General features: G+C 44.0%; 2 protein-coding genes across 2 annotated transcripts in view; both read left to right on the forward strand.

The window, feature by feature from the left end:
• LOC306960573 (protein NLRC3-like) overlaps positions 1 to 25,627 on the forward strand; it is a gene marked incomplete at its 5' end in the record, with an annotated part of 148,158 nt that overhangs the window by 34,008 nt on the left and 88,523 nt on the right. The gene's annotated exons all lie outside the window — the stretch shown is intronic.
• Positions 1 to 25,627, forward strand: part of LOC306960574 (uncharacterized protein) — a gene marked incomplete at its 3' end in the record, with an annotated part of 54,873 nt that overhangs the window by 4,094 nt on the left and 25,152 nt on the right. Inside the window, exons 6-19 of the mRNA XM_079553007.1 lie at positions 125 to 143; positions 1,193 to 1,276; positions 1,338 to 1,421; positions 1,523 to 1,606; positions 1,725 to 1,856; positions 15,014 to 15,086; positions 15,175 to 15,196; positions 16,739 to 16,765; positions 16,868 to 17,054; positions 17,122 to 18,901; positions 18,966 to 19,133; positions 19,204 to 19,377; positions 21,455 to 21,501; positions 24,892 to 25,408. Of these exons, the coding sequence (XP_079409133.1) occupies positions 125 to 143; positions 1,193 to 1,276; positions 1,338 to 1,421; positions 1,523 to 1,606; positions 1,725 to 1,856; positions 15,014 to 15,086; positions 15,175 to 15,196; positions 16,739 to 16,765; positions 16,868 to 17,054; positions 17,122 to 18,901; positions 18,966 to 19,133; positions 19,204 to 19,377; positions 21,455 to 21,501; positions 24,892 to 25,408 (3,398 nt within the window). The remainder of the gene's footprint in view (positions 1 to 124; positions 144 to 1,192; positions 1,277 to 1,337; positions 1,422 to 1,522; positions 1,607 to 1,724; positions 1,857 to 15,013; positions 15,087 to 15,174; positions 15,197 to 16,738; positions 16,766 to 16,867; positions 17,055 to 17,121; positions 18,902 to 18,965; positions 19,134 to 19,203; positions 19,378 to 21,454; positions 21,502 to 24,891; positions 25,409 to 25,627) is intronic.

The raw sequence follows: 25,627 nt of genomic DNA on the forward strand, positions 1-25,627 counted from the left end.
ATTCCTTTCCCAGTTCATTGTTTAAACGAAGTAAATAAACGAAGTAAATAAATAAAATTACTAAACCGTACGAAGGGAAACTCTCGGTGACGTCTTTGTCTTTTTCTGAATCCTTTTGTTCCAGAATCCTGAGTTCAACATCTGTCATTAAAACCACTCAATAAATGAATTAATAAAATTGATTTAAATATGTGACCAATGCAAAATGGATTTATTATTTGCACATGTTCAACTTTTTAAAGCAGATGGAGAAATGTGAAAGTAAATAATAAACTCACTTCTGTTACCGTATCGTTCATTTGTAAGTTACAAATTCCCTCGTAGTGTGGAGGGTCTCATAGTCCCAGCCTCCGTTATGTCCAACTTCTACAGAGGGACTATAGAGAGCATCCTGACCAGCTCCATCACACTGCCTCCTGCTCTAGGAGCCTCCAGTGCATCGTGAGAGCAGCAGAGAAGATCTGTGGAGCTCCTCTCCCCTCTATTAAGGAGATGTTCTCGACCCGTCTCACTCGCAAACGCCGTCAAAATCACCAGGGACTCTTCGCACCATCACACAGTCTCTTCAAGGTAACGCCTTCAGGGAGGAGACTGCGGAATCTACGGGTCAGTTCCAGTCGACTGAGGAGCAGTTTCGTCCACAGGGCCATCGGGAAGCTGAACTCCCAGCCCTCCCTCATTCCAAAGCAAAAAGTCTCTGTCAATTACTATCCTGGAGAAGATAGATCGGCTGATATTGTAAAATCCACAAAAATCGGCCTTATATATCAGTTGATTGGCTTTCCCTGCTGATTGAACCGTCTCCATGGTTACGCATACATTCCATCCACAAAACCTGAAACCCTAAACACCATTGATCCTGGTCATAAAGGCCACTGATGGAAAGTACAGGCATCATGCTGACCACCCATAGGCTACAGCCGCCGGGTCATTTAAGGGTTAAAGATGCACTAGTGTCGGTTTGGTTGGACTAATTATACAAGGACTTTTTCACAACAGCAGAATGGCCAGATCATGACTGTTTTATTTGTTATATTGTTTTTATTTGTTTAGGATGCACCAGAATGCAGGAACATGAGTGTGTTGTGTCTGTTGCTGCTGCTCTGCTCTCTGTCTGGAGCTGAGATCACTGAACAAAGACAAGGAAGTCCAGAGAGTGTGAATGTGCCGGAGCCTCATCCTTGTCTGTCAGACCTCCACGCTGTGCTCCGAGAGATGAGCGCCAAACTGGCCGAGAACAGACTGATGATCCAGCAGCTGCAGACGCTCAACCAAGGTGAGAATGAAGCTTTTGCTCCATCTTTGTTCTGTTCTAACTGGACTGCTCTCTCTGTCAGAACAAAACGCTAAACTGGCTGAATATGAAGTCAGGATCGAGGAGCTGCAGACGAGGATGGAGCAGATGCAAACACTTGACCAAGGTGAGATTAAAGACGACACTTCTCTCTGATACGGCAAAGTGTGTTTGAGACAATTTCTTGCTTTGTTCTTGACTGATTTAAGACTCATTGTTTTGCTTCAGCTCAAGCCTCTGAACTAAAGAGCTTAAAGACTCGGACCAACGAGACTGAAAACCAAGTGGAGTTTCTGAGGAGAGACAGAGCAGGTGAGACTTTTACTGATGCTTTGGAACCAAAGGAAGAACATTAAAAACTACGGGAATGTTATTTTCACAAAAGCATCGAGTTCAATCTGTGATGTCGTTGTTAAACTTCTCATTCCAGTGGGACAAGTGGCTTTCTCTGCCTCTTTGTCAGAATCAGGCGAGCAAACGCTTGGACCAATCAACGCTCACACCACTCTGGTGTTCAAACGTGTGGTCTCCAACATTGGAAAGGCCTACAGCCCAGACACAGGTGAAGGAACTGAAATGTTGTTACAGTGAAGTGTTCAGCAGCAGCACTACACTACAGTCAGGTCCATAAATATTGGGATATCGATCATCATAATCCACCACAAAAGATTTGAAACAACTAAGATGTCCTTACAGTGCAGGAAGTTCAACTTTAATTTGAGGCTATTAAAATCAGGTGAACGGTGTAGGAATTACAAGTGTTTTTATGCGAGCCTCACACTTTTCAAGGGACCAAAAGTAATGGGACAAAGCAAAGTCCAGAAGGCACAGACGTCACAGACTCTGGGTTTTATCCCTGGTGATGTTCTGCCAGGCCTCGACTGTAAATGTCTTCAGTTCCTGCTTGTTCTTGGGACATTTTCCCTTCAGTTATGACTTCAGCAGCTGAAACACTGCTCAGTTGGATTCATGTCAGGTGATTGACTTGGCCATTGAACAACATTCCACTTGTTTGCCTTAAAAAGCTTTGGCTTTGGCTGTAGTTTTGGGTCATTGTCAGGGGCGGACTGGCCATATGTCCATTCTGGAAGAGCACAGAAGGGCCACTGGCTCTAGGGCCACCGGTCTGGCCTCTCACTTTTCTCCTTAACCTCTCACACCCTGCCGTAATCGAGCTTTACCCAAATCTAAAAGCTTAAAAGAAAACCATCCAAAAACGAGGATGAAAACGGAACCAAAATATGCCGTAAAAGCAACAAAAAAGTGACAAAAACACAACAAAATGTGACGAAAACGTGACGACAAAGCAATCAAAAAACAACAAAAACATGAAGAAGAAAAAAAAAAGAAAAACAAGAGACAAAAACAAACCAAACAACAAAAACGCAACGAAAAAGTGACAAAAAAAGTGATGAAAACATGACAAAAATGCGGCGACAAAAAGTTACCATCACTTTTCTAGATTTTAGCTACAAATGAGGCGTTACAGTGTTGCTCTCCAGTCAAGAAGCTTTTAGATTTGGGTAAAGCCGAACAGGAGAAAATGCTCTCTGTTAATACGGGAGGTAAAAGGTTAACATGTCTTTGTGGAAGTGTCGCATTTACGCTAATCTGGGCCGGGCTGGTCAGAGTCCAGGGCTGTTTTTCAGTCCCAGTCCGGCCCTGGTCATTGTCCATCTGCACTGTGAAGCATTTGGCTGAATATGAGCTCATAATATTGGCCCAAACACTTCAGAATTCATCCTGCTGCTTTTGTCGACAGTCACATCAGTAAATACATGCCATGATGCTGCACCACCATGTTCCACTGAGGAGGTGGATGTTGCAACAATATCCAGAATGCAAATCTCACTGAAATGAACTGTGGACGTCTCATCTGCTCCTCATCAATGTGATAATGAGGGAACAGCTGAGCAGCCACTTTGTCCCAATACTTTCAGTCACACACAAACCTACAATTCCTACACAGTTCATCTGAGTTGGATGTAAATTAAAGCTGAATGGAGTCGCTCTGCTCCTGGAGGCCGGAGACGTGGTGTTTCTGCGTCTGTGGCAGAACCATGTAATCTTTGATAATGAAAATCACCGCAGCACGTTCAGTGGTCGCCTGCTGTTCCCCATGTGAGGCTCTGGTATCGCTGTTTTTAACCACTCAGGATGTGGCGTTCATGATCAGCTCTTTAGAACGGCTCTTTAACATCACAGACCTGGATCAGTGTGTTATAAAAATGAGCTGTGCATATTTAAGATACAAATAACAATGTGAGCAACAATATATGTTATGAAATAGTGATGATAAAAGGTTTTAATAAAAGGTTTAATCATTGGTTATTGAGGTTTTGTATTTTAGAAACTTATAATAGGCTTGTTGTTGAAGTACTTTGGTGCATATAATCACTATACTCACTTGTTGAATGTTATAATGAAAGATAGACTGTGGTGAAAATAGAACGTGAACGATAATTTATTGAAGGGGGGGCAATATGGTGGGTTTTTCCCAAACTATCGTCAGAACTCCACTCCAACCGTTACATTCACTGCACATTAAACAGTTTATGCAAATCAATCACAAAAGCTTTCAGTTAAACATGTTGTTGTTGGTGTTTTGTTGTTTTTTTTGTTTCAACTGGGCCACACTCAGTAGAGCTCAGAAATATAACTATGCATTTTAATTAAATATGCTTAAAGTAAAACACAGCCTTCATCACAGCTTTCTACTCATGGATTTTCATTTATTTTCTATATATATATTCAATAAAAAAATAAATAAAAAAATGATATTATGTTTTTAGAATTTGCAGCGGGCCAATTAAAAGTGGGCCGTGGGCCTCAGTAGTTTGGACACCCCTGCTTTAGACTGACCCGCCCAACACTGGCCATTTGTTGTGAAAGTTTGTCAGAGCGGAAGTGCTCTTTTATTGTGAAGGCAGGAATGACCTCTTCACTGAAGGAAACAGGTGAGGCTAATGAGCGCCACCCGACCGCGCCGCCCCCGGGCCCCCACGGAGGAGCACGCGGTACAGATCGTCATTAAAAGTTTTTAGAGCCGCCATGAGAACAAATGTGGACAAATGCTGCTTCTGGAGGGAGTTATGGAATCATTCAGAGGAGCCGAGCTGTGTTAGAACAGAAAAGAAACCACTGAAGACAACTATGAAGGTAAGCTACATGCTAATGTTATGCTAACACCAGCTAAAGCGGCGCTAAAAACGGCTAAATGCTAATATGGGTAAAATCCCCTTATAGCACAGCTGTATGATGTTGTGAAATATTAAATCCTTTGACCTGCGTGTGGATAGTGAGAGCTGTCCACTCTCTCCTCACCGGAGGCAGAGTCTGTTCAGTCACATCAGACACGGGTCAGACGCGGGTCAGACTCGGGTCAGGCGCAGGTCAGGCGCGGGTCAGACTCGGGTCAGACACGGGTCAGACCCGGGTCAGACTCGGGTCAGACGCGGGTCAGACGCGGGTCAGGCGTGGGTCAGGCGTGAGTCAGACGCGGGTCAGACGCGGGTCAGAACCGGGTCAGGCGTGAGTCAGACGCGGGTCAGGCGCGGGTCAGACGCGGGTCAGGCGCGGGTCAGAACCGGGTCAGGCGTGAGTCAGACGCGGGTCAGGCGCGGGTCAGACGCGGGTCAGGCGCGGGTCGGACGCGGGTCAGACGCGGGTCAGACGCGGGTCAGACGCGGGTCAGGCGCGGGTCAGACGCGGGTCAGGCGCGGGTCAGGCGCGGTTCAGACCCGGGTCAGACGCGGGTCAGGCGCGGGTCAGACGCGGGTCAGGCGCGGGTCAGACCCGGGTCAGGCGCGGGTCAGACCCGGGTCAGGCGCGGGTCAGACCCGGGTCAGGCGCGGGTCAGGCACGGGTCAGACCTGGGTCAGGCGCGGGTCAGGCGCGGGTCAGGCGCGGGTCAGGCGCGGCTCAGGCGCGGGTAAGGCGCGGGTCAGGCGCGGGTCAGACTCGGGTCAGACTCGGGTCAGGCGCGGGTCAGGCGCCGGTCAGACGCGGGTCAGGCGCGGGTCATGTTTTCTCCACGTTTTTCATCCTTGTTTTGACACTTTTCTTTGAAGCTTTCAGATTTGGGTAAAGCTCGGTTAAGGCGGGGGGTAAGAGGTTAAGGAGAACATTGAGAGGCCCGTCTGTGCTCCTCCATTTTAAAAACAATGTCAGTGTTATAGGTTTTTGTAATAAAATGTGGTTTCTCATCTTTAAAAAAGTGAAATATGGAAGAAATGTGTGTAAATTGCAGCGAGAACGACAGATAAAACCAGAGGTTAATCTGACCGATAGAAAAATCCTCACCTGGTCCAGATTTGTGTCTTAATTATTCTAGATTTCGAGTGGCGGCTTGGTGAGGTCTGGAGTCATGTGATTTTAAATGCTTTTCTTTCAGAGAATCCAGCGCTGGATCACGGACTGAGGACTTTCTGACCAGAGGAGCACAGGGTGAGTAAACTCTGCTGGAGCTAAACATCTGATGAAGACGTCACCGGTGAGTGGCTGCTGGTTTTGCTGGTGCTGCTGGTGCTGCTGGTGCTGCTGGTGCTGCTGGTTTTGCTGGTTTTGCTGGTGCTGCTGGTGCTGCTGGTTTTACTGGTGCTGCTGGTGCTGCTGGTTTTGCTGGTGCTGCTGGTGCTGCTGGTAGGGTTAGGGTCATGGTTCGCTCTTTCTCTCTGGATACTTACGCACATCCATATTATCTTTCTCACACACTTTCCTCCCTCCTCCTCTCTCCTTCACCCTCTCTCCTCCCCCATCATTGAAGCTACTTTGCTGGACGAGCGTCTGATGAAGACGTCAGCGGTGAGTGACTACGTTTATATTATACATCCTCCGCATACATACGCACGCACATTCATACCTTTCTCACAGACTCTCTCACTTTGCTTCTCTCTTCTACAACCTCCTTCTACATCCACACATTTACCTCGTCCATTTACATCCTTATATGTAGAGCTGCACAATATCAGGAAAAAACATTTGGCTAAACTGTTGTCATGTAAGATGTGCCATTTAATTTAAACACAGTTTGTAAGTCGTTTGTTTTTCAGCAAATATTAGGGAAACTTTTTCTTCTACGCCTGAAGTAAAATAATAAATGTGTCCATCTGTAGTAATTTAGCGACAGATTGTGGCTTCTTACATAGAGATATTATTTTTGTAGTACATTGTGCAGCCCTACATTCATCCATGAGTCACTGATGCTTGTGTGAATTGGCTGATTCTGGTGTTTAGCTCATGCCGGTGAGGAGTTGCTAATGTTCATGTTTAAACTATGATAAAGACGACAGTTTGACGTAGAAAACAGAGTGAGTGTATTTGCAGATGTGCAGATGTGCATTGAGTGTTACCCCAGGCTCACATTAACTATGGTCCGGGTTCGGTCCTGATCCAGTCCGGGTTTGCCCCAAACTACCGCTCACAGTGAGTCCGGCTGACACTGTGGCTCCGCCGGCTCCGGCGCCAGACGCTGCTCCAGGCACAGAAACGGCACTCGCCAGAACATAAGTGCTCGCGGGTTTCCCTCTTGGTGTGAGTTCACGTGATGATCAGCCCCGTGTACAGGTAGTTTTTGTAAACAAAATCCGTATTTGCCAGAAGGACGACTCTCCCAGTGAAGTGGAGGCTTTAACACACTAGCGCCCCCGTGTCATCGGTAATGGAGGAATGTTTACATTTCCGACGTTACGCTAGCGTACAGGTGGAGAGACCAGATAAGTAGTGATGCCAAACTCTGTGGGCCGCTGATGCTAAACTGTCTTGGTTGCTAATGCTAAATTCGGTGTTAGCTTCTGATGCTAACCTCTAACTGATAGCTGCAAATGCTAACATCTGACTTTTTGCCGCTGATGCTAAACTCTCTTTCCCGCCGATGCTAAGTTCTATGTGATCCGCTGATGCTAAATTGTGTTTGCTGCTAATGCTAAATTCTGTGTTAACTGCTGATGCAAACCTCTAACTGTTTTCCGCTGATGCCACCCTATGTTAGCTGCTGATGCTAAACTCTGTTGGCCGTTAATGCTAAACTCTGTGTTGGCTCCTGATACTAAACTCAGTTAGCCTCTAATGCTAAACTCGGAATGTGAAACTGCTAGCTTTTAATGCTAAGTTGTGTGTTAGCCGTAATGCTAGACTCTGTTGGCCACTGATGATATACTGTTTGCCGCTAATGCTAAACTCTGTTTTGGCCCCTGATGCTAAACTCGGTTAGCCTCTAATGCAATACTCTGAATGCTAAACTGCTAGCTTTTAATGCTAAGTTCTGTGTTGGCTGCTAATGGAAAGCTCTGTTGGCCGCTAGTGCTAAACTCTGTTAGCCTCTAATGCTAAACTCTCAATGCTAATGCTCAACTGTGTCAGTCACTAATGCTAAAATCTGTGTTGGCTTCTTATGCTAACCTCTGACTGATAGCCGCTAATGCTAGCCTCTGACTGAAAGCTGCCAATGCTACCCACTTACTTTTTGCCGCTAATGCTAAACTCTGTTAGCTGCAAATGCTAACCTGACTGTTTGCCGCTGATGGTAAATTCTGTGTTGGCCAATCATGCTAGACTCTGTTGTGTGCCGATGCTAAACTCTGTTAGCCGCTAATGGTAAATTATTTGTTAGCCGCTGATGCTAAACTTTGAATGCTGAACTCTGCTAGACACTAATGCTAAATTCTGTTTTAGCTACTGATGCTAACCTCTGACTAGGGTCCTGTGAAAGAAATAGAAAAAAAATAGAACATCGTTGCGGGGCTGGCCATGTCGGGTTAGAACCTGCTCCAAATGCGGGACCCGTGGGTTGAAAAAACCCCTGACCATCACTAGTAACTAATTAATTTTCATGTTGATGTTTTTATTGATTTTATCTGTTCTTGTAACTTCATGCAACTGTGAAGCACTTTGAATTGCCTTGTGTATTGTGCTCTACAAATAAACTTGCCTTGTATAAAAAAGAATTATAAAAATAGCAACGGAAACAAGGATGAAAACTCAACAAAAAAAGAAGCAAAAAGTGACACACAAATGTGAGTAAAAACAAAAAATGAGCAATGAGGAATTATACACTGTTGCTTTCCAGTATAGAAACTTTTAGATTTGGGTAAAACCAAACTGGAGAAAATGCGCTCAGTAAAGGTGGGGGATAAGAGGTTTATTTGTTTACTGCCAGTTCAGGGTTAGAGTTAGCAACTATTCATATCCAAAATCCCCAATTGTTCTGGAGAGTTTACAGCCGATCTGACAGTGTGAGCCCTCATTTGAAAGACTTGAAGATCTGTGTGAATGAATCAGAACTTTCCTCACACCATCACCTGAACCCCTGACCCTAAACCGAACCCTGACAGTCAGGAACAGGTTCAGGCCCTGCAGATCCCCAGGCCGACGTTAACCTCCCGACAGCAGATCAGTGAAGTCTTACCTGGAGCAGCCTGTGGTCAGTCTGAGCTCAAGCCTCTCACAGCCTGCACTGGACATCGGAGCTGAACCAGTGCATCAACAGCACTTTTACTGGAGACATTAAACTCCACACACTGGATACAATAAAGCATGAAGATATGAGACTGTAGGAGCTGCTTTAGGAGCCGCCCTCAACTCTGTCTGCTGTATGAGCCTCTCCTCCTGTCACCTGTCTGCAGCCCCGCCCACCTGGACTGAAGCCCCGCCCACCTGGACCGCAGCCAATCCAGGTGCGGCTCTGAGTAACACCAGGAAGAAACGCACAAACCGGCCTCTCCGTCAGACGCACTTTTCTCTGGGACACGGTGGACTCTGTGGATCCGCTCAGGTTCGACTGCTCTCATCATATTCAACCCCTGCTCTGGGATAGACCTGGTTTAGACCCGGTTAAGTCCTGGTTTAGATCTGGTTTAATAATTGTTCAGTCTTTCTTCCTTCATTTCCTGTTTTATTCTCCTTTGGTCTAAAGTCTGATTTATTGACTCTTTAATCAGATCTAAAATGCTCTGTTTCATGTTTATTATTTTAGCTGAGCCATGTTTATCACTATTTTCTAATCAAACTATAGTTGTAATCTTTGTAGCTGTAATACTGATGTGTGGCTGTAGATGACACTGTAGGTCTGTACTGTTTGTAAAATTGAGAGACTGATTTCTGATTTTTTATTTTTGTGAAATCTAAAAATAAAAATCAGAAATCATCCTCTCAGATCATTTCTGATTTTTCTTTTTATTTCATGAACTTTAGATCATGTAATCATGGCATCTTAAATACAGAAATAGTCAATTATATCTTTAACATAAAATCCTAAAATCCTAATTCTTTCATTCAACTTCAAGTTACGCTCTATTAAGGATTAAAACTATGTCTGAATAGTTGGAATTTCATATTTTTGAAATTCTTTGAAAGATCAATGTTTGAGATGATGACGATTGATCAATGAAATCATCAAAGACAAACTGAAGACAAACCTGGTTATTTAATATGACTCATGTTACGTCAAATGTAAGACCCAGGCGGTCAATTTATACTCAATCTATTACATTTGTAAAACACTGAAACTCACAGACTATCACTTTAATCCTGTAATGTTTCCATGACGTTACTCGAGTACAAATGTAGCTCCTCCCACTTGTGCCTCTTTCAAACACATGAGTCTAATCACTGACTGTGGAGTCACGTGAGGCGGAGCTGCTCTTTGCTCCTGGTCGGGCAGGTTCCACAGCATTTCTGCAAACTGTCTGCTGTATGAGCCTCTCCTCCTGTCACCTGTCTGCAGCCCCGCCCACCTGGACTCAAGCCCCGCCCACCTGGACCGCAGCCAATCCAGGTGCGGCTCTGAGTCGCTCCAGGAAGAAACGCACAAACCGGCCTCTCCGTCAGACGCACTTTTCTCTGGGACACGGTGGACTCTGTGGATCCGCTCAGGTTCGACTGCTCTCATCATATTCAACCCCTGCTCTGGGATAGACCTGGTTTAGTCCTGGTTTAGTCTTTAGTCTGAGTCTTTCTTCCTTTATTTCCTTGTTCTTTGGCCTTTGTTGGTCTGAAGTCTGATTTATTGACTCTTTAATCAGATCTAAAATGCTCAGTTTCATGTTTATTATTTTAGCTGAGTCATGTTTATCACTATTTTCTAATCAAACTATAGTTGTAATCTCTGTAGCTGTAATACTGACGTGTGGCTGTCGATGGCACTGTGGTCTTTGCTGTGGGGCTAGTTTCTCTTCATTTGATGTAAACACTGGTTTCTCAAATGTAAAAATGATCATTGACGTTTTTATTTGATATGTTCCAGTCATTGCCTTGTCATAGTCTGGAATGACTCATGTCCTTTAGGAAAAGTCTCAACATCAACATTTATTTCTAGATTTCTGTAGGTTTTTGTTGTAAATCGCTGTGATGCCAAGAGTTAAAAAAGTGTTTCCACAAAGGCCGACGTCTCACTTTACAGAAGCTGACTTTACTGTTAAAGCAGAGGGTCTCCGTCTGGTTCCACTGGAAGATAACTGGTGTCAATAAAAGTATGTGAGTCGCTCAGGCTGAGGTTACTCCAACCACGCGCTGGTCCCTTTGCAGAGATTTTCAGCCTCAGGGTAATTCTCCTTCCCTCATCACTGTCTGCTGTATGAGCCTCTCCTCCTGTCACCTGTCTGTAGCCCCGCCCACCTGGACTCAAGCCCCGCCCACCTGGACCGCAGCCAATCCAGGTGCGGCTCTGAGTCGCTCCAGGAAGAAACGCACAAACCGGTCTCTCCGTCAGACGCACTTAGTCAAATGGTCAGTAACATTTTTAACATTAAAGCCGCAAGCAGCGATGGAGGCCCTCGCCCCTGGGGCACTCCCCCCCTTATTGCTCTCGCTCCTTGCGACCACCCCCACTTCTTTGCCCCAAGTCAACAAACAAAAAAAGAGTGAAGGTCAGAATTGATCCAGCAGTCTCATTGTTGGGAGCCCAATGCTCGACCTATGATGCTACACAGGCACAGAAAATGTACCAGCCGAACTAACAAATATCGTAATAAGATAGTAATATATTTAAACATTTTGTTATTAGAGTAAATTCCCCTGGCCGCCCAAAGATTAGTTGAGAGGATGCTCCAGCCCTGCAGAACCCTCGATATTGAAGCAATATTTGGACCCATATAGTACGAGGAACACACAGAGAGATGGACAGGAAAACAGCCAAACTGAACTTCCTTTGATTTCCAGTCCAAAAAAGATGAATTTGGAGCAAAAAACATCCAAATTAAAGCTTCTTCTTTCGATGACAGAGGGGTAGTATGAATTTGTACGAGTCTAGTCTAAAACTGTGGCTTTTGTTAAGAAAGGGGGAAATAAGGGAATTTGACAAATTTCAGGACAAACTCTGACAGAGAACTCTGGCTATTTTCACAGAGGATGGGTGGGCCACTTACAAGCCACTGGAAAGGCTACTTGAAAGTCAAAATTTCCGCCTCCCTGTGCATCCGGGCGTGGCACTACAATTCAGTTTTTGGTTTGCCCTGATGTTCCCGTTGACTGGGCGGAAGGGTTTGGGCGTACGCCTAAAAACGCACGTTTTCATTTGAATAGGGGTCAACTTCGAGGGGGCGCAGTGGAGCCCTTTTGTTGTGGGCGCGGCAAATTAGTCTATTCCCATAAATGTATGGTCATTTCCGGAGACCGGGGACTGCGTCCGGTTCAGGCCTATTAAAAAAAAAATGTTATGTATAAATTCAGCTTCTTTATTAGTTTTATTTTAAACCTGATTTGACGATGTAGCGAGAAGAACCAACATTTATATTGAATAGTTGCCCAAACTCATTCCTAACTTTCTGAAACATTTAAAATCAAGAAAACAAATAAAAAGCAACAAACAAGAGACAAAAAACGCGACACAAGTGCTTAAAAAACAAAAACGTAGCAACAATGCATGAAAAAAGTTACGTTCAGTTTAAGTTTAGTTTCCAAATGAGGAATGAGGAATTATACACTGTTGCTTTCCAGTTTAGAAGCTTTTAGATTTGGGTAAAACCAAACTGGAGAAAATGTGCTCAGTAAAGGTGGGGATAAGAGGTTTATTTGCTATCTGTCAGTTCAGGGTTATTTATTATATATTGGTTTATTTGGTCAGGGCAGTGCATTTTAATGAACATACAGTGGGGCAAAAAAGTATTTAGTCAGCCACCAATTGTGCAAGTTCTCCCACTTAAAATAATGACAGAGGTCGGTAATTTTCATCATAGGTGCACTTCAACTGTGAGAGACAGAATTTGAAAAAAAAATAATAATACAGGAATTCACATTGTAGGATTTTTAAAGAATTTATTTGTAAATTATGGTGGAAAATAAGTATTTGGTCAATAAAAAAAATTCAACTCAATACTTTGTAATATAACCTTTGTTGGCAATAACAGAGGTCAAACGATTACTATAGGCCTGTACCAGGTTTGCACACACAGTAGCTGGTATTTTGGCCCATTCCTCCATGCAGATCTTCTCCAGAGCAGTGATGTTTTGGGGCTGTCGCTGAGCAACATGGACTTTCAACTCCCTCCACAGATTTTCTATGGGGTTGAGGTCTGGAGACTGGCTAAGCCACTCCAGGACTTTCAAATGCTTCTTACGGAGCCAGTCCTTCGTTGCCCGGGTGGTGTGTTTGGGATCATTGTCATGCTGGAAGACCCAGCCACGTTTCTTCTTCAAAGCTCTCACTGATGGAAGGGGGATTTGGCTCAAAATCTCACGATACATGGCCCCATTCATTCTTTCCTTAACACGGATCAGTCGTCCTGTCCCCTTAGCAGAAAAACAGCCCCAAAGCATGATGTTTCCACCCCCATGCTTCACAGTAGGTCTGGTGTTCTTGGGATGCAACTCAGTATTCTTCTTCCTCCAAACACGACGAGCTGAGTTTATGCCAAAAAGTTCTACTTTGGTTCCATCTGACCACATGACATTCTCCCAATCCTCTGCTGTATCATCCATGTGCTCTCTGTGTTACTGATGGTAACCTTTGTTACTTTGGTCCCAGCTCTCTGCAGGTCATTCACCAGGTCCCCCCGTGTGGTTCTGGGATTGTTGCTCACCGTTCTCATGATCATTGTGACCCCACAGGATGAGATCTTGCATGGAGCCCCAGATCGAGGGAGATTATCAGTGGTCTTGTATGCCATTTTCTGATAATTGCTCCCACACTTGATTTTTTCACACCAAGCTGCCTATTGTAGATTCACTCTTCCCAGTCTGGTGCAGGTCTACAGTTCTTTTCCTGGTGTCCTTCGACAGCTCTTTGGTCTTGGCCATAGTGGAGTTTGGAGTCTGACTGTTTGAGGCTGTGGACAGGTGTCTTTTATACAGATAACCAGTTCAATCAGGTGCCATTAATACAGGTAACGAGTGGAGGACAGAAGAATTTACAGGTCTGTGAGAGCCAGAGATCTTCCTTGTTTGAAGTGACCAAATACTTATTTTCCACCATAATTTACAAATAAATTCTTTAAAAATCCTACAATGGGAATTCCTGGATTTTTTTCACATTCTGTCTCTCACAGTTGAAGTTTACCTATGACGAAAATTACAGACCTCTGTCATTATTTTAAGTGGGAGAACTTGCACAATTGGTGGCTGACTAAATACTTTTTTTCCCCACTGTACATGGGTCTCATGCATGTAAACAAGCCACACCGGATTGTAGCCTTGGGCTAATTTCCATCCGTCGTCCCCCATGCGCACTCACAAACACACTCATATTCATCCTGGCCTATTGTGCATGTTTTTTGTGGTAGGGGAAACCGGAGTACCCGGAGGAAACCTACACAGACACGGGGAGAACATGCAAACTCCACACAGAAAGGCCCCGTCCCTGGTGGGACTCGAACCCGGACCTTCTAGCTGTGAAGCACGAGCACTAACCGCTGCGCTACCGTGCCGCCTCAAGAGTTTGCAACTATTCATATCCAAAATCCCCAATCCTGGAGAGTTTACAGCCGATCTGCCAGTGTGAGCCCTCATTTGAAAGACTTGAAGATCTGTGTGAGTGAATCAGAACTTACCTCACACCATCACCTGAACCCCTGACCCTAAACTGAACCCTGAAAGTCAGGAACAGGTTAAGGTCCTGCAGATCCCCAGGCCGACGTTAACCTCCCGACAGCAGATCAGTGAAGTCTTACCTGGAGCAGCCTGTGGTCAGTCTGAGCTCAAGCCTCTCACAGTCTGCACTGGACACCGGAGCTGAGCTGGACCCGCGACAAGAACCAGTGCATCAACAGCACTTTTACTGGAGACGTTAAACTCCACACGCTGGATACAATAAAGCATGAAGATATGAGACTGTAGGAGCTGCTTTAGGATCCGCCCTCATCACTGTCTGCTGTATGAGCCTCTCCTCGCTCAGGTTCGACTGCTCTCATCATATTCAACCCCTGCTCTGGGATAGACCTGGTTTAGACCTGGTTTAGTCCTGATTTAGACCTGGTTTAATGCTGATTTAATCCTGGTCGAGTCCTTCTTCCTTCATTTCCTGTTTTTTGGTATTTGTTGGTGTACATTCTGATTTATTGACTCTTTAATCAGATCTGAAGTGCTCAGTTTCATGTTTATTATTTTAGTTGAGTCATCTTTATCACTTTGTTCTAGTTAAACTTACTATATAAAATCCAAATTCTAAAAACAAGTTACTGACAAACAAGCCAAATTTTATTCAGAACGACAGAAAATCAGGGATAGGGCCATTCATTTGGACAAAGAATTCTGACAAATTATGAAATGTCTCACTGTGATGTCCTTCAGGTCCGTGGCTGAACATGGATCCAGAGCTCAGAGAGGACGGAGCCTCGAAAACCACTGACCCCAAAGCTCAGAGGTGAGATCCACCAATGTTCTTTATATCAGACACACTAACTCTGTTCTTTACATCAGAGACAGACCTAAAGTCTCTCTTGTGTTCACAGATCTGCTCCTGGGATCGGCCCGGTATCAGTGGGAAGTGATCGCTCCAATAATCCATTGATTAATTTTAAAGGAAATCATGGTTCACAGTAAGTCGAGTCACACCATCCATCCATCCATTTTCTTCCACTTTTCCGTTGCCGGGTTGTGGGGGCAGCTGTTGGAGCTGCCCAGATCACATTGCACCTGCCCCTTATGGCTCCTCCTGCAGGTGCTGGGTCCACGGAAGGACGGCCACACAATTTTAACCGGGCCTGTTGGTCTCTCATGAGGAGCTTCTGAACCGCTCTTTGTCTGACCCGTCACCTAGGACCAGTTTGCCATGGGAGACCCTACCAGGAGCATGAAGCCCCTGACAACAAAGCTCCCAGGATCATTCGGGTGCTCATACCCCTCCAACACGTTAAGGTGGCGGTTCCCGGAGGGGTCGAGTCACACCACTTTATGTTAATGATATTTTATTGTTTGGGTTTTAGAATCTAGAGTTATTAGAAATAAACTGTCAGGCCTGTGTTTGAGCGTCTTCAGTGACGCACCGTTTTGAAGTAACTTTTGACCTCTCTTTAAAGTGTTTTTTTGTTTTAAATCAGATATGAGTCGTATAAGATTTACCTCAGATTTCCGCCGAGTCCACTCTCTTAGCCCTCTGTGTTATATTAAAGTCTGAGGTGTAAAACATTGAATAGAAGCGGTGAGTGGACTGTTCCCTGTGGGACCCCAGTGCTGCCACGTCTCCATAAAGTTCTGCTTCCCAAAACAATCAAAACACAAAATCAAAAGGTACAAGACTTAAGAGTAGGTTTAGTTTAATCAGATTCTATTGTTTCTGTGAAGGAGTAGATGATCCTTTCCTGAGTCTGATCCAGGACAGTCCCGTGTGTTTCACTGAAGTGTCTTTTCTTCTTTGTCTCAGGATCCTCCAGAAACATCCTCCGTCTGAACCTGGTCCCAGCTGTGAGTCCCTCAGTGACCGGTCTATGGACAAACCAATATACTTCAGGACAGAGCGGTGAGTTTTGACTCAGTGTATTATGGAATATTATTGTCACAAAAAGAGAAGGATCTAAGAAAGATTTACTGAATGAAACAAAGTTATTTCAATCACAAAAGATCAAGAACTAAAATCCAGATAATGGACTGTTTTCTGGAAAGCCTGTAAATAATTGTAGCTTTTTATCCCCTTTTAAGTGTTTGATAAAAACAGTGTAATTTAATTTAATATAATTCATCTCTTCCTTGTGTATCCTCAAATAAACCAGGATCCATCACATTTGATATAAATATTTCAGGTTTATTGTAAATGTATTTGTCTGTGTTAGACCCAGTGTTGACGTCAGACCAGAAGGTTCTGAACCAGGCCCAGACTGTGAGTCCCTCAGGAGCGACTGGTCCATGATGAGCCCTCTGAACTTCTCCTCAGATCTGTAAGATTGAGTTTGTTTAAACACAAGGACAGACAGTGGTTTAATGAGGTTCTGAAAGTGTGAGAGAAACTGAATCCTGAGGTGTTTGTTGTGTCTCTGTCACAGAGTGGAGCAGGCTCCAGAGCTCAGAGCTCAGCAACATCACACTCAGCTGGACTCCATATTTAAGGTGTGTCCTTCACTCAAGTTTGGAGATGTTCAGATGAATGGACTTGTTTCACACAGATCTGACACTGACTGCATTTGTGTTGTTTCTAATGTGTCTGTGCAGCTTCTGCAGGAGGACATCTTCACTTTTGTCCAGAAGGAGCTGAAGAAGTTCCACAAGGTTCTGAGCACAGATTACCCAGAATGCTTAGAGCCTGTGGAGGATGAGGATGGAGAGTCTTTTCTGAAGATCACTGTGAACTTCCTGAGGAGGAGGCAGCAGAAGGAGCTGGCTGACCGTCTGTGGAGCAGTAGGTCCATTTCACTCAGTCATTTGATCTTCTCTGAGACTCAGGCTCTGTCTGTGTCTTCATTCAGGGAGATGTTCTAGAGTTCTTCAGCGTAAACTGAAGCGTGACCTGCAGCAGAAGTGTCAGTGTGTGTTTGAGGGCGTGGCTAAAGCAGGAAGCCCCGCCCTCCTGCAGCAGATCTACACAGAGCTCTACATCACAGAGGGAGGGGCCTCAGAGGTCAACCAGGAACATGAGGTCAGACACATGGAAACAGCCTCCAGGAAAGCAGGCGGAGCAGAGACAGCCATCACATGTGAAGACATGTTTAAAGGCCCCGCGGACACAGAGGCGCCCGTCAGAACAGTGCTGACAAAGGGAGTGGCTGGCATCGGGAAAACACTGCTCACTCAGAAGTTCAGTCTGGACTGGGCTGAAGGCAAAGCCCACCAGGACGTCCAGCTGCTGTTCCCCTTCACTTTCAGAGCACTCAATGTGCTGAAGAACAGGAGCTTCAGCCTGGTGCAGCTGCTCCATCACTTCTTTAGAGCAACAGAAGAAGTGAGCAGCTTTGAAGATCTGCAGCTGCTCTTCATCTTTGACGGTCTGGACGAGTGCAGACTTCCTCTGGACTTCACCCAAACCAAGGCCCTGACGGAGCCCACAGAGAGCGCCTCAGTGGAGGAGCTGCTGGTGAACCTCATCAGGGGGAGCCTGCTTCCCTCCGCTCGCCTCTGGATAACCACACGCCCCGCGGCGGCCAATCAGATCCCTGCTGAGTGCGTCTCCATGGTGACAGAGGTGCGAGGGTTCAGCGACCCACAGAAGGAGCTGTACTTCAGGAACAGGTTCAGAGACGAGGCCCACACAATCATCTCCCACATCAAGACGTCCCGAAGCCTCCACATCATGTGCTTCATGCCAGTCTTCTGCTGGATCCTCTCCACAGTCCTGGAGCATGTGCTGAAGACCAGAGAGAGAGCAGAGCTGCCCAAGACCCTGACTCAGATGTACATCCACTTCCTGGTGGTTCAGGCCAAAGTCAAGAACATCAAGTATGAAGGAGGATCTGAGACAGACCCACACTGGAGTCCAGAGACCAGGAAGATGGTGCATTCTCTGGGAAAACTGGCCTTTGAGCAGCTGCAGAAAGGAAACCTGATCTTCTACGAGAGTGACCTGAGCGAGTGTGGGCTGGACGCTGCAGCCGCCTCAGTGTACTCCGGAGTCTTCACACAGGTCTTTAGAGAGGAGCCAGGCCTGTACCAGGACAAGGTCTACTGCTTCATCCATCTGAGTGTGCAGGAATTTCTGGCAGCTCTTCACGTCCATCAGACCTTCATCAACACTGGAGTAAACCTGCTCTCCGAAGAACAAACTTCATTATGGACAATTTTTTTCAGTAAATCAGTGCTTTTCTACCGCTCTGCTGTGGACCAGGCCTTACAGAGTCCAACCGGACACCTGGACTTGTTCTTGCGCTTCCTCCTGGGTCTTTCACTGCCGACCAATCAGAGCCTTCTCCAAGGTCTGCTGACACAGACAGGAAGTAGCTCCCAGACCAATCAGAAAACAGCTGAGTACATCAAGCAGAAGCTGAGTGAGGAAGTGTCTGCAGAGAGAAGCATCAACCTGCTCCACTGTCTGAATGAACTGAATGATGGTTCTCTGGTGGAGCAGGTCCAACAGTACCTGAGCTCAGGACGTCTGTCTGAAGGTGGACTGTCTCCTGCTCAGTGGTCAGCTCTGTCCTTCATCTTACTGTCATCAGAAGAAGATCTGGAGCAGTTTGAGCTGAAGAAATACTGTGCTTCAGAGGAGGCTCTGCTGAGGCTGCTGCCAGTGGTCAAAGCCTCCAACAAAGCTCTGTGAGTGAGGTCTATGTAAGTATGAACCTTCTAAACTTCTCCTAAAACAGTGTGTTCTCTCCAGACTGAGCGACTGTAACCTGTCAGAGAGCAGCTGTGAAGCTCTGTCCTCAGTCCTCAGCTCCTCTAGTCTGACAGTCCTGGACCTCAGTAAGAACGACCTGAAGGACTCAGGGCTGAAGATGTTGTCTGTTGGACTGAAGAGTCCTCACTGTAAACTGGAGCAGCTCAGGTCAGAGGGTTTACTCTTCATCTCTGTGAGTTTGTCATTTCTATGACTCTGTTTAACCCTGTGTGTTCAGACTGTCAGGGTGTCTGATCTCAGAGGAAGGCTGTGCTGCTCTGGCCTCAGCTCTGAGGTCCAACCCCTCCCATCTAACAGACCTGGACCTCAGCTTCAACCATCCAGGAGACACAGGAGTAAAGCTCCTGACAGCTCTACAGGAGGAGCCCCACTGCTCACTCTCCACTCTCAGGTGAGGACAGTCATTACACAGTTATTACACAGTTATTACACAGTTATTACACAGTTATTACACAGTTATTACTCAGTTATTACAGTTATTACATAGTTATTACAGTTATTACACAGTTATTACACATTTATTACACAGTTATTACACAGTCATTACACAGTTATGACAGTTATTACACAGTTATTACAGTTATTACACAGTTATTACACAGTTATTACAGTTATTACACAGTTATTACACAGTTATTAGTTATTACAGTTATTACAGTTATTATACAGTTATTACAGTTATGAAAGTTATTACACAGTTATTACAGTTATTAGTTATTACAGTTATGAAAGTTATTACACAGTCATTACACAGTTATTACAGTTATTAGTTATTACAGTTATGACAGTTATTGGTTATTGCACAGTTATTACACAGTTATTACATAGTTATTACACAGTTATTACAGTTATTACACAGTTATCATACAGTTATTACATATTTATTACTCAGTAATTACACAGTTATTACACAGTTATTACAGTTATTACACATTTATTACACGGTTATTACAGTTATTACAGTTATCACACAGTTATTACAAAGTTGCTACACAGTTATTAGTTATTACACAGTTATTACAGTTATTACACAGTTATTACACAGTTATTACACATTTACTACTCAGTTATTACACAGTTATTACACAGTTATTACAGTTATTACACATTTATTAGTTATTACACAGTTATTACAGTTATTATACAGTTATTACACATTTACTACTCAGTTATTACAGTTATTACAGTTATTACACATTTAACACAGTTATTACAGTTATTACAGTTATTACACAGTTATTACACAGTTATTACACAGTTATTATACAGTTATTACACATTTACTACTCAATTATTACACAGTTATTACAGTTATTACACAGTTATTATACAGTTATTACACATTTACTACTCAGTTATTACAGTTATTACACAGTTATTACAGTTATTACACATTTATTACACAGTTATTAGTTATTATACAGTTATTACACATTTACTACTCAGTTATTACACAGTTATTACACAGTTATTACAGTTATTACACATTTATTACAGTTATTACACAGTTAATACAGTTATTACACAGTTATTACACAGTTATTACACAGTTATTATACAGTTATTACACATTTACTACTCAGTTATTACAGTTATTACACAATTATTACAGTTATTACACAGTTATTACACAATTACAGTTATTACACATTTATTACACAGTTATTACACAGTTATTACAGTTGTTACACAGTTTTTACACAGTTATTACACAGTTATTACAGTCGACACAAACAAACTGTGGATCAGACTATGATTCATTATACTTAGGATGTTATTTTTCTCATTTTCACATTTTCATGTAATTGTGTTTTATTTGAGTCCATTCAGATTCATTGTGCATCAGTGACAACATTAGCTCATGTTTTGGTGTTGATCTTTAAATAAAACGGAGACGTAACATTCGATCCTCACGTATGTGACTGTTAGCAAGTCGGCTCGTCCGGGAGACTCTTCAGAGTCTGTTGGCATTAGCCTCAAACATCGCACATTCTGATCAATCAGAATGTTCATGTTAAACATTCTGATCAGATGTTTAATTGTCCACATTTAGGTTTCTGTCAACGCCTCTTTAGAAAACATTAATGAATGTCCAGAGCATTAAAGGTTTGACTTCAGATACAAATGAGTGAATAAAAGTGTCGTCTGAGCCAAATGCTAACTCAGATTCAGTTTCTTCTTTTTGTGGCTCAGATTCACATCCAGTGGCCTCGAAACATCATCTAATTATATGTTAATGATAAAGAAACCACATTAAGGATATCAATGCCATGAAAAGGACAAACTGAACCTCACCATACTTTAGTTTTGTGCTGGGCTTCACTGTTTATTCTTAAAGATGTAACGATCAATTTCAAACAGGTCCCTGATTCCAGGGCGACACAATGACCCTGTAACTGTGAGGCTGTTTAGTTGTTCCTGTGTGACATCATCTGCATGCCCTGTTTAACTGAAGTGTGTTTCCTCAGACTGGATCATGCTGGAGCTGAGAGGTTAAAACCAGGAGTCAGGAAGTGTGAGTATAACGTTCACACAAAGCATTCTGGGTAATGGAGTCTTCATATAAACACTGTCTGCAGTGAGACCCGTTTCATCCCCAGGGAAGTGTCTCCTGCTCAACATGTTTTTACTGAGTTTCTGTTGAAGCAACTTTGTCATGTTTTCATTTTCTCACAACGATCAGCAACAGGTTCATTTAAAATTGTATCGTCAGGAACAGGTTATTGAGGACAAATGCTTTTCTTTTTACATTATTTTATTAAGGGGGCTCTGCAATCGTTATACGGGAACTTCAAAAACAGCTCCATATTTTAAAGAATTTGTAACCCCCCAAACAAAAGTCACATTTTATTTTTGTTTACTGAAAAGATTTGTGAAAAAGCCGAGTCCACACTGGTCAGTCTGCACCCACATGTTTGTTCCTCAGAGTTCACAGGTCGGGAGCATGGCCGTATCTACCATTGAGGTCCATTTTAGCGTCTTTTTTTTAACACATTGATAATCCTTTGTAAACACGCGCTTATACAGACGGAAGAGCCTCTAATTCAAATGTGGATGAGCTGGTTCTGGACCTACATGTGTCCACTCTAAAACCCAACCTCATGGAACCTTTGGACCCGAGTGTAAACTGGGCGGAGGCTGAGGCGGTGTCCGCCCTCACTACAACAGCAGCGCCTTTGGCATGAACCGCACTAAAGTTTCTTTACTCTCTGCCATAAAGAGGGAGGAGCCTGTGCGTGGTCAGACTGACGTGACTTGGAGTTTTCCTCTCAGTCTGATCCGAGGAGTGAGAGGAAGTAGAAGCGTCTGTGGCCTCATCGTTCTCCTCCTCTGCCGCTGAACCCCTGGCTTTGTGTCTGTCTCATGCAGAGACTGTAATGTCCTGCTTAGAAATGATCTTGGCTTTAATGAGAGCTGAAACCAGTGGTTTGACAGTGAGGGCGCCGCAGAGGGGGCGGGGCCAGAGCGCAGAGTCCAAACCAGAGTCTGATGTTCAGAATGAGCCGGCCAGGTTCAAGCAAAGCAAGTTAGTCTTCGGGGTCACAGGGGAAAGAGCTGCAGACGCCTCAGGTTCAGCAACAAAGAGACAGAGAATCATGAAGAAGACGGGAGAGAGAAAGTGCAGCATCCACGGCGTCACTGAAGCTTCTCTCAAAGTCTGACACACTGGGTTTATACATGAGCCCGTCTAGTCTCACTCAGTCCAGGTCCAGTCCTTATAGTCCTGGTTTAGTCCTGTAGTCTCACTCAGTCCAGTCCTTATAGTCCTGGTTTAGTCCTGTAGTCTCTCTCAGTCCAGTCCTTATAGTCCTGGTTTAGTCCTGTAGCCTCTCTCAGTCCAGTCCTTATAGTCCTGGTTTAGTCCTGTAGTCTCTCTCAGTCCAGTCCTTATAGTCCTGGTTTAGTCCTGTAGTCTCTCTCAGTCCAGTCCTTATAGTCCTGGTTTAGTCCTGTAGTCTCTCTCAGTCCAGTCCTTATAGTCCTGGTTTAGTCCTGTAGTCTCTCTCAGTCCAGTCCTTATAGTCCTGGTTTAGTCCTGTAGTCTCTCTCAGTCCAGTCCTTATAGTCCTGGTTTAGTCCTGTAGTCTCTCTCAGTCCAGTCCTTATAGTCCTGGTTTAGTCCTGTAGTCTCTCTCAGTCCAGTCCTTATAGTCCTGGTTTAGTCTGTGAACCTGTTCATAACAAAGGCAATAAAACCTGTTCTGATTCTGAGTTAGTCCTCATGTCCGTCAGTCCAGGTCTAGACAAGGATTTGAAATAACTGTTTAAATAAAGCTTTATATTAAAGTTAAATTGCATGTTTTAATCTGAGAGAGAGTGAGCTTGAGGTGAGGCTGATGAAGCAGTAAAGCTGTAATATACAGGAACATAATCATAATGCATTAGTCTCATTCACTCTATACTTGGTGGTGGTAAGGCAAGGCAAGTTTATTTGTAGAGCACAATTCATACACAAGGCAATTCAAAGTGCTTCACAGTTGCATAAATACAAGAAAACAAATAGAATCAATAAAAACATCAACATAAAATTTATCAATTACAGTAAAAGGCAAGAGTGCAGATAAAATACTTTCAGTCACATGCTCGGGCAAAAATAACTCTTTTCAGCCTGGATTTGAACATTGTCAGAGTTGAGGCCTGTCTCACGTCCTCATGAAGACTGTTCCAGATTTTAGCTGCATGAAACTGAAACGCAGCCTCACCGTGTTTATTATTGACTCTGGGAACCACCAGGAGGCCCCTCCCTGAGGTTCTCAGGGCCCGAGATGGTTCATACGGCTGTAACATGTCAGAGATGGACTTTGGTGCTAAACCATGAAAAGACTTGTAACAAGCAGAGCTGTTTTAAAGTCTATTCTCTGAGTGACAGGAAGCCAGTGCAGAGACCGGCGCACTGGACTAATATGGTCGTATTTCCTGGTTCTTGTCAGGACTCGAGCAGCAGCTACTAAGCTACTCTTGTAGCCACAGCTGCCCTGGGGTAGACTGATGAAAGCGAGGCAGCCAACTTGCGCAACCTGTATGTCCGACCACGACCACTCACTACATTCACTTGGGCTGTTCCCAAAACGTCCCCACACAGCCCCGCCCCCATCAGACCTCCTGCTGAGGAGCTTTGGATCATCTTTAAACTCCAGATGAATTTCCTGACGTGCTCCACTCTGTGAAAGAGCTTTACCGATGAGCTTCTATTCATTAAACCTGAAACTCTGAGTCATGAACCACAGAGACGTGTTTAATGTGCAACGTCACAGTCACTTTGTTTCAACACGTTTGAACTTGAAGAAAGTCGTTTGAGAATTAGAACAAAAAATACATTTGTTATTTAGAAAAGAAACAAGTCTTTAAATATTCTTAAATCAGTAATATACAGGAACTAAACTAAAGTTACACCTTCATGAGTCTGAGACGTGTTTTGTTCCTGATAAACCACTTTCTAAGAGTTTAAATGTAAATGTTCATTATGTTTCTTCATCTGCGACAGCGCGACACAAACAAGAATTCAAGTTTTAATACGAAAGAAAATATTTGTTAAATGTGACTTCAGAACATTCCAGGTTATGTGTGGCTACGTCACAAGAGAAACTAAACTGAAACATAAATAAATGAGCTCAGCTTCACTCAGACGATCCTGTGAAGCCTTTGGAACTGAAGCATTTTTACAGAAACAATCATTAAAGCTCCTGTTTTATTCTATTGTCGGGGTGAAATGTTACAAACTGTGGCTTAAAATGTGCAGTTTCATCATTTTTTTTTATTTTTAGTGAAACAATAATTAAATCGATCATGTGTTTATTGATATATTTATATTTGAATCTTTGAGTCCATTTCAAATCAATATAAATGTCGTTCTCCTCTAAAGAGTGAACAGGGACTAACTGCTGCTGTGTTTTCTCTCCGTCAGATTTCACTGAACTCTCTCTGGATCCAAACACAGCTCAGATAAACCTCAAACTGTCTGACAACAACAAGAAGGCCACACTTGTGAGAGAAGATCAGCCGTATCCAGATAATCAGGACAGATTTGAGGGCTGGTCTCAGCTTCTGTGTGACTCTGGTCTGACTGGGCGCTGTTACTGGGAGGTCCAGTGGAGAGGAGTGGTTTTTATATCAGTGTCTTACAGAAGAATCAGGAAAAAAGGAGGAGGTGATGACAGTGGGTTTGGATTCAATGATCAGTCCTGGAGTCTGCTCTGCTCTGAAGGTGGTTTCTCTGTTTGGCATAAAAAGAAACACACCCCCCTCCCTCAGCGCGGCTCCTCCTCTGGGACAGTAGGGGTGTATGTGGACTGTGCTGCTGGCTCTCTGTCCTTCTACACAGTCTCCTCTGAGGAACTGATCCACCTCCACACCTTCAACACCACCTTCACTCACACCCTGAGCCCTGGGTTTTGGCTCTGTTACGACTCCTCAGTGTCTCTGTCAGACTGAGGATCAGAGTCTCAATTATACAGATGAGTTTCAGTCACATGACCTTTTCCTGACATTCCTTTCCCAGTTCATTGATTAAACAAAGTAAATCATTAGAGATGTTGGAAAATCTCCTTCAGATAAATAAATAAAATAACTAAACCGTATGAAGGGAAACTCTCGGTCACGTCTTTGTCTTTTTCTAAATCCTTTTGTTCCAGAATCCTGAG

This window comes from Gobius niger (assembly GCF_951799975.1).
Source record: "Gobius niger genome assembly, chromosome: 3".
NCBI classification, from domain to species: Eukaryota; Metazoa; Chordata; class Actinopteri; order Gobiiformes; family Gobiidae; genus Gobius; species Gobius niger.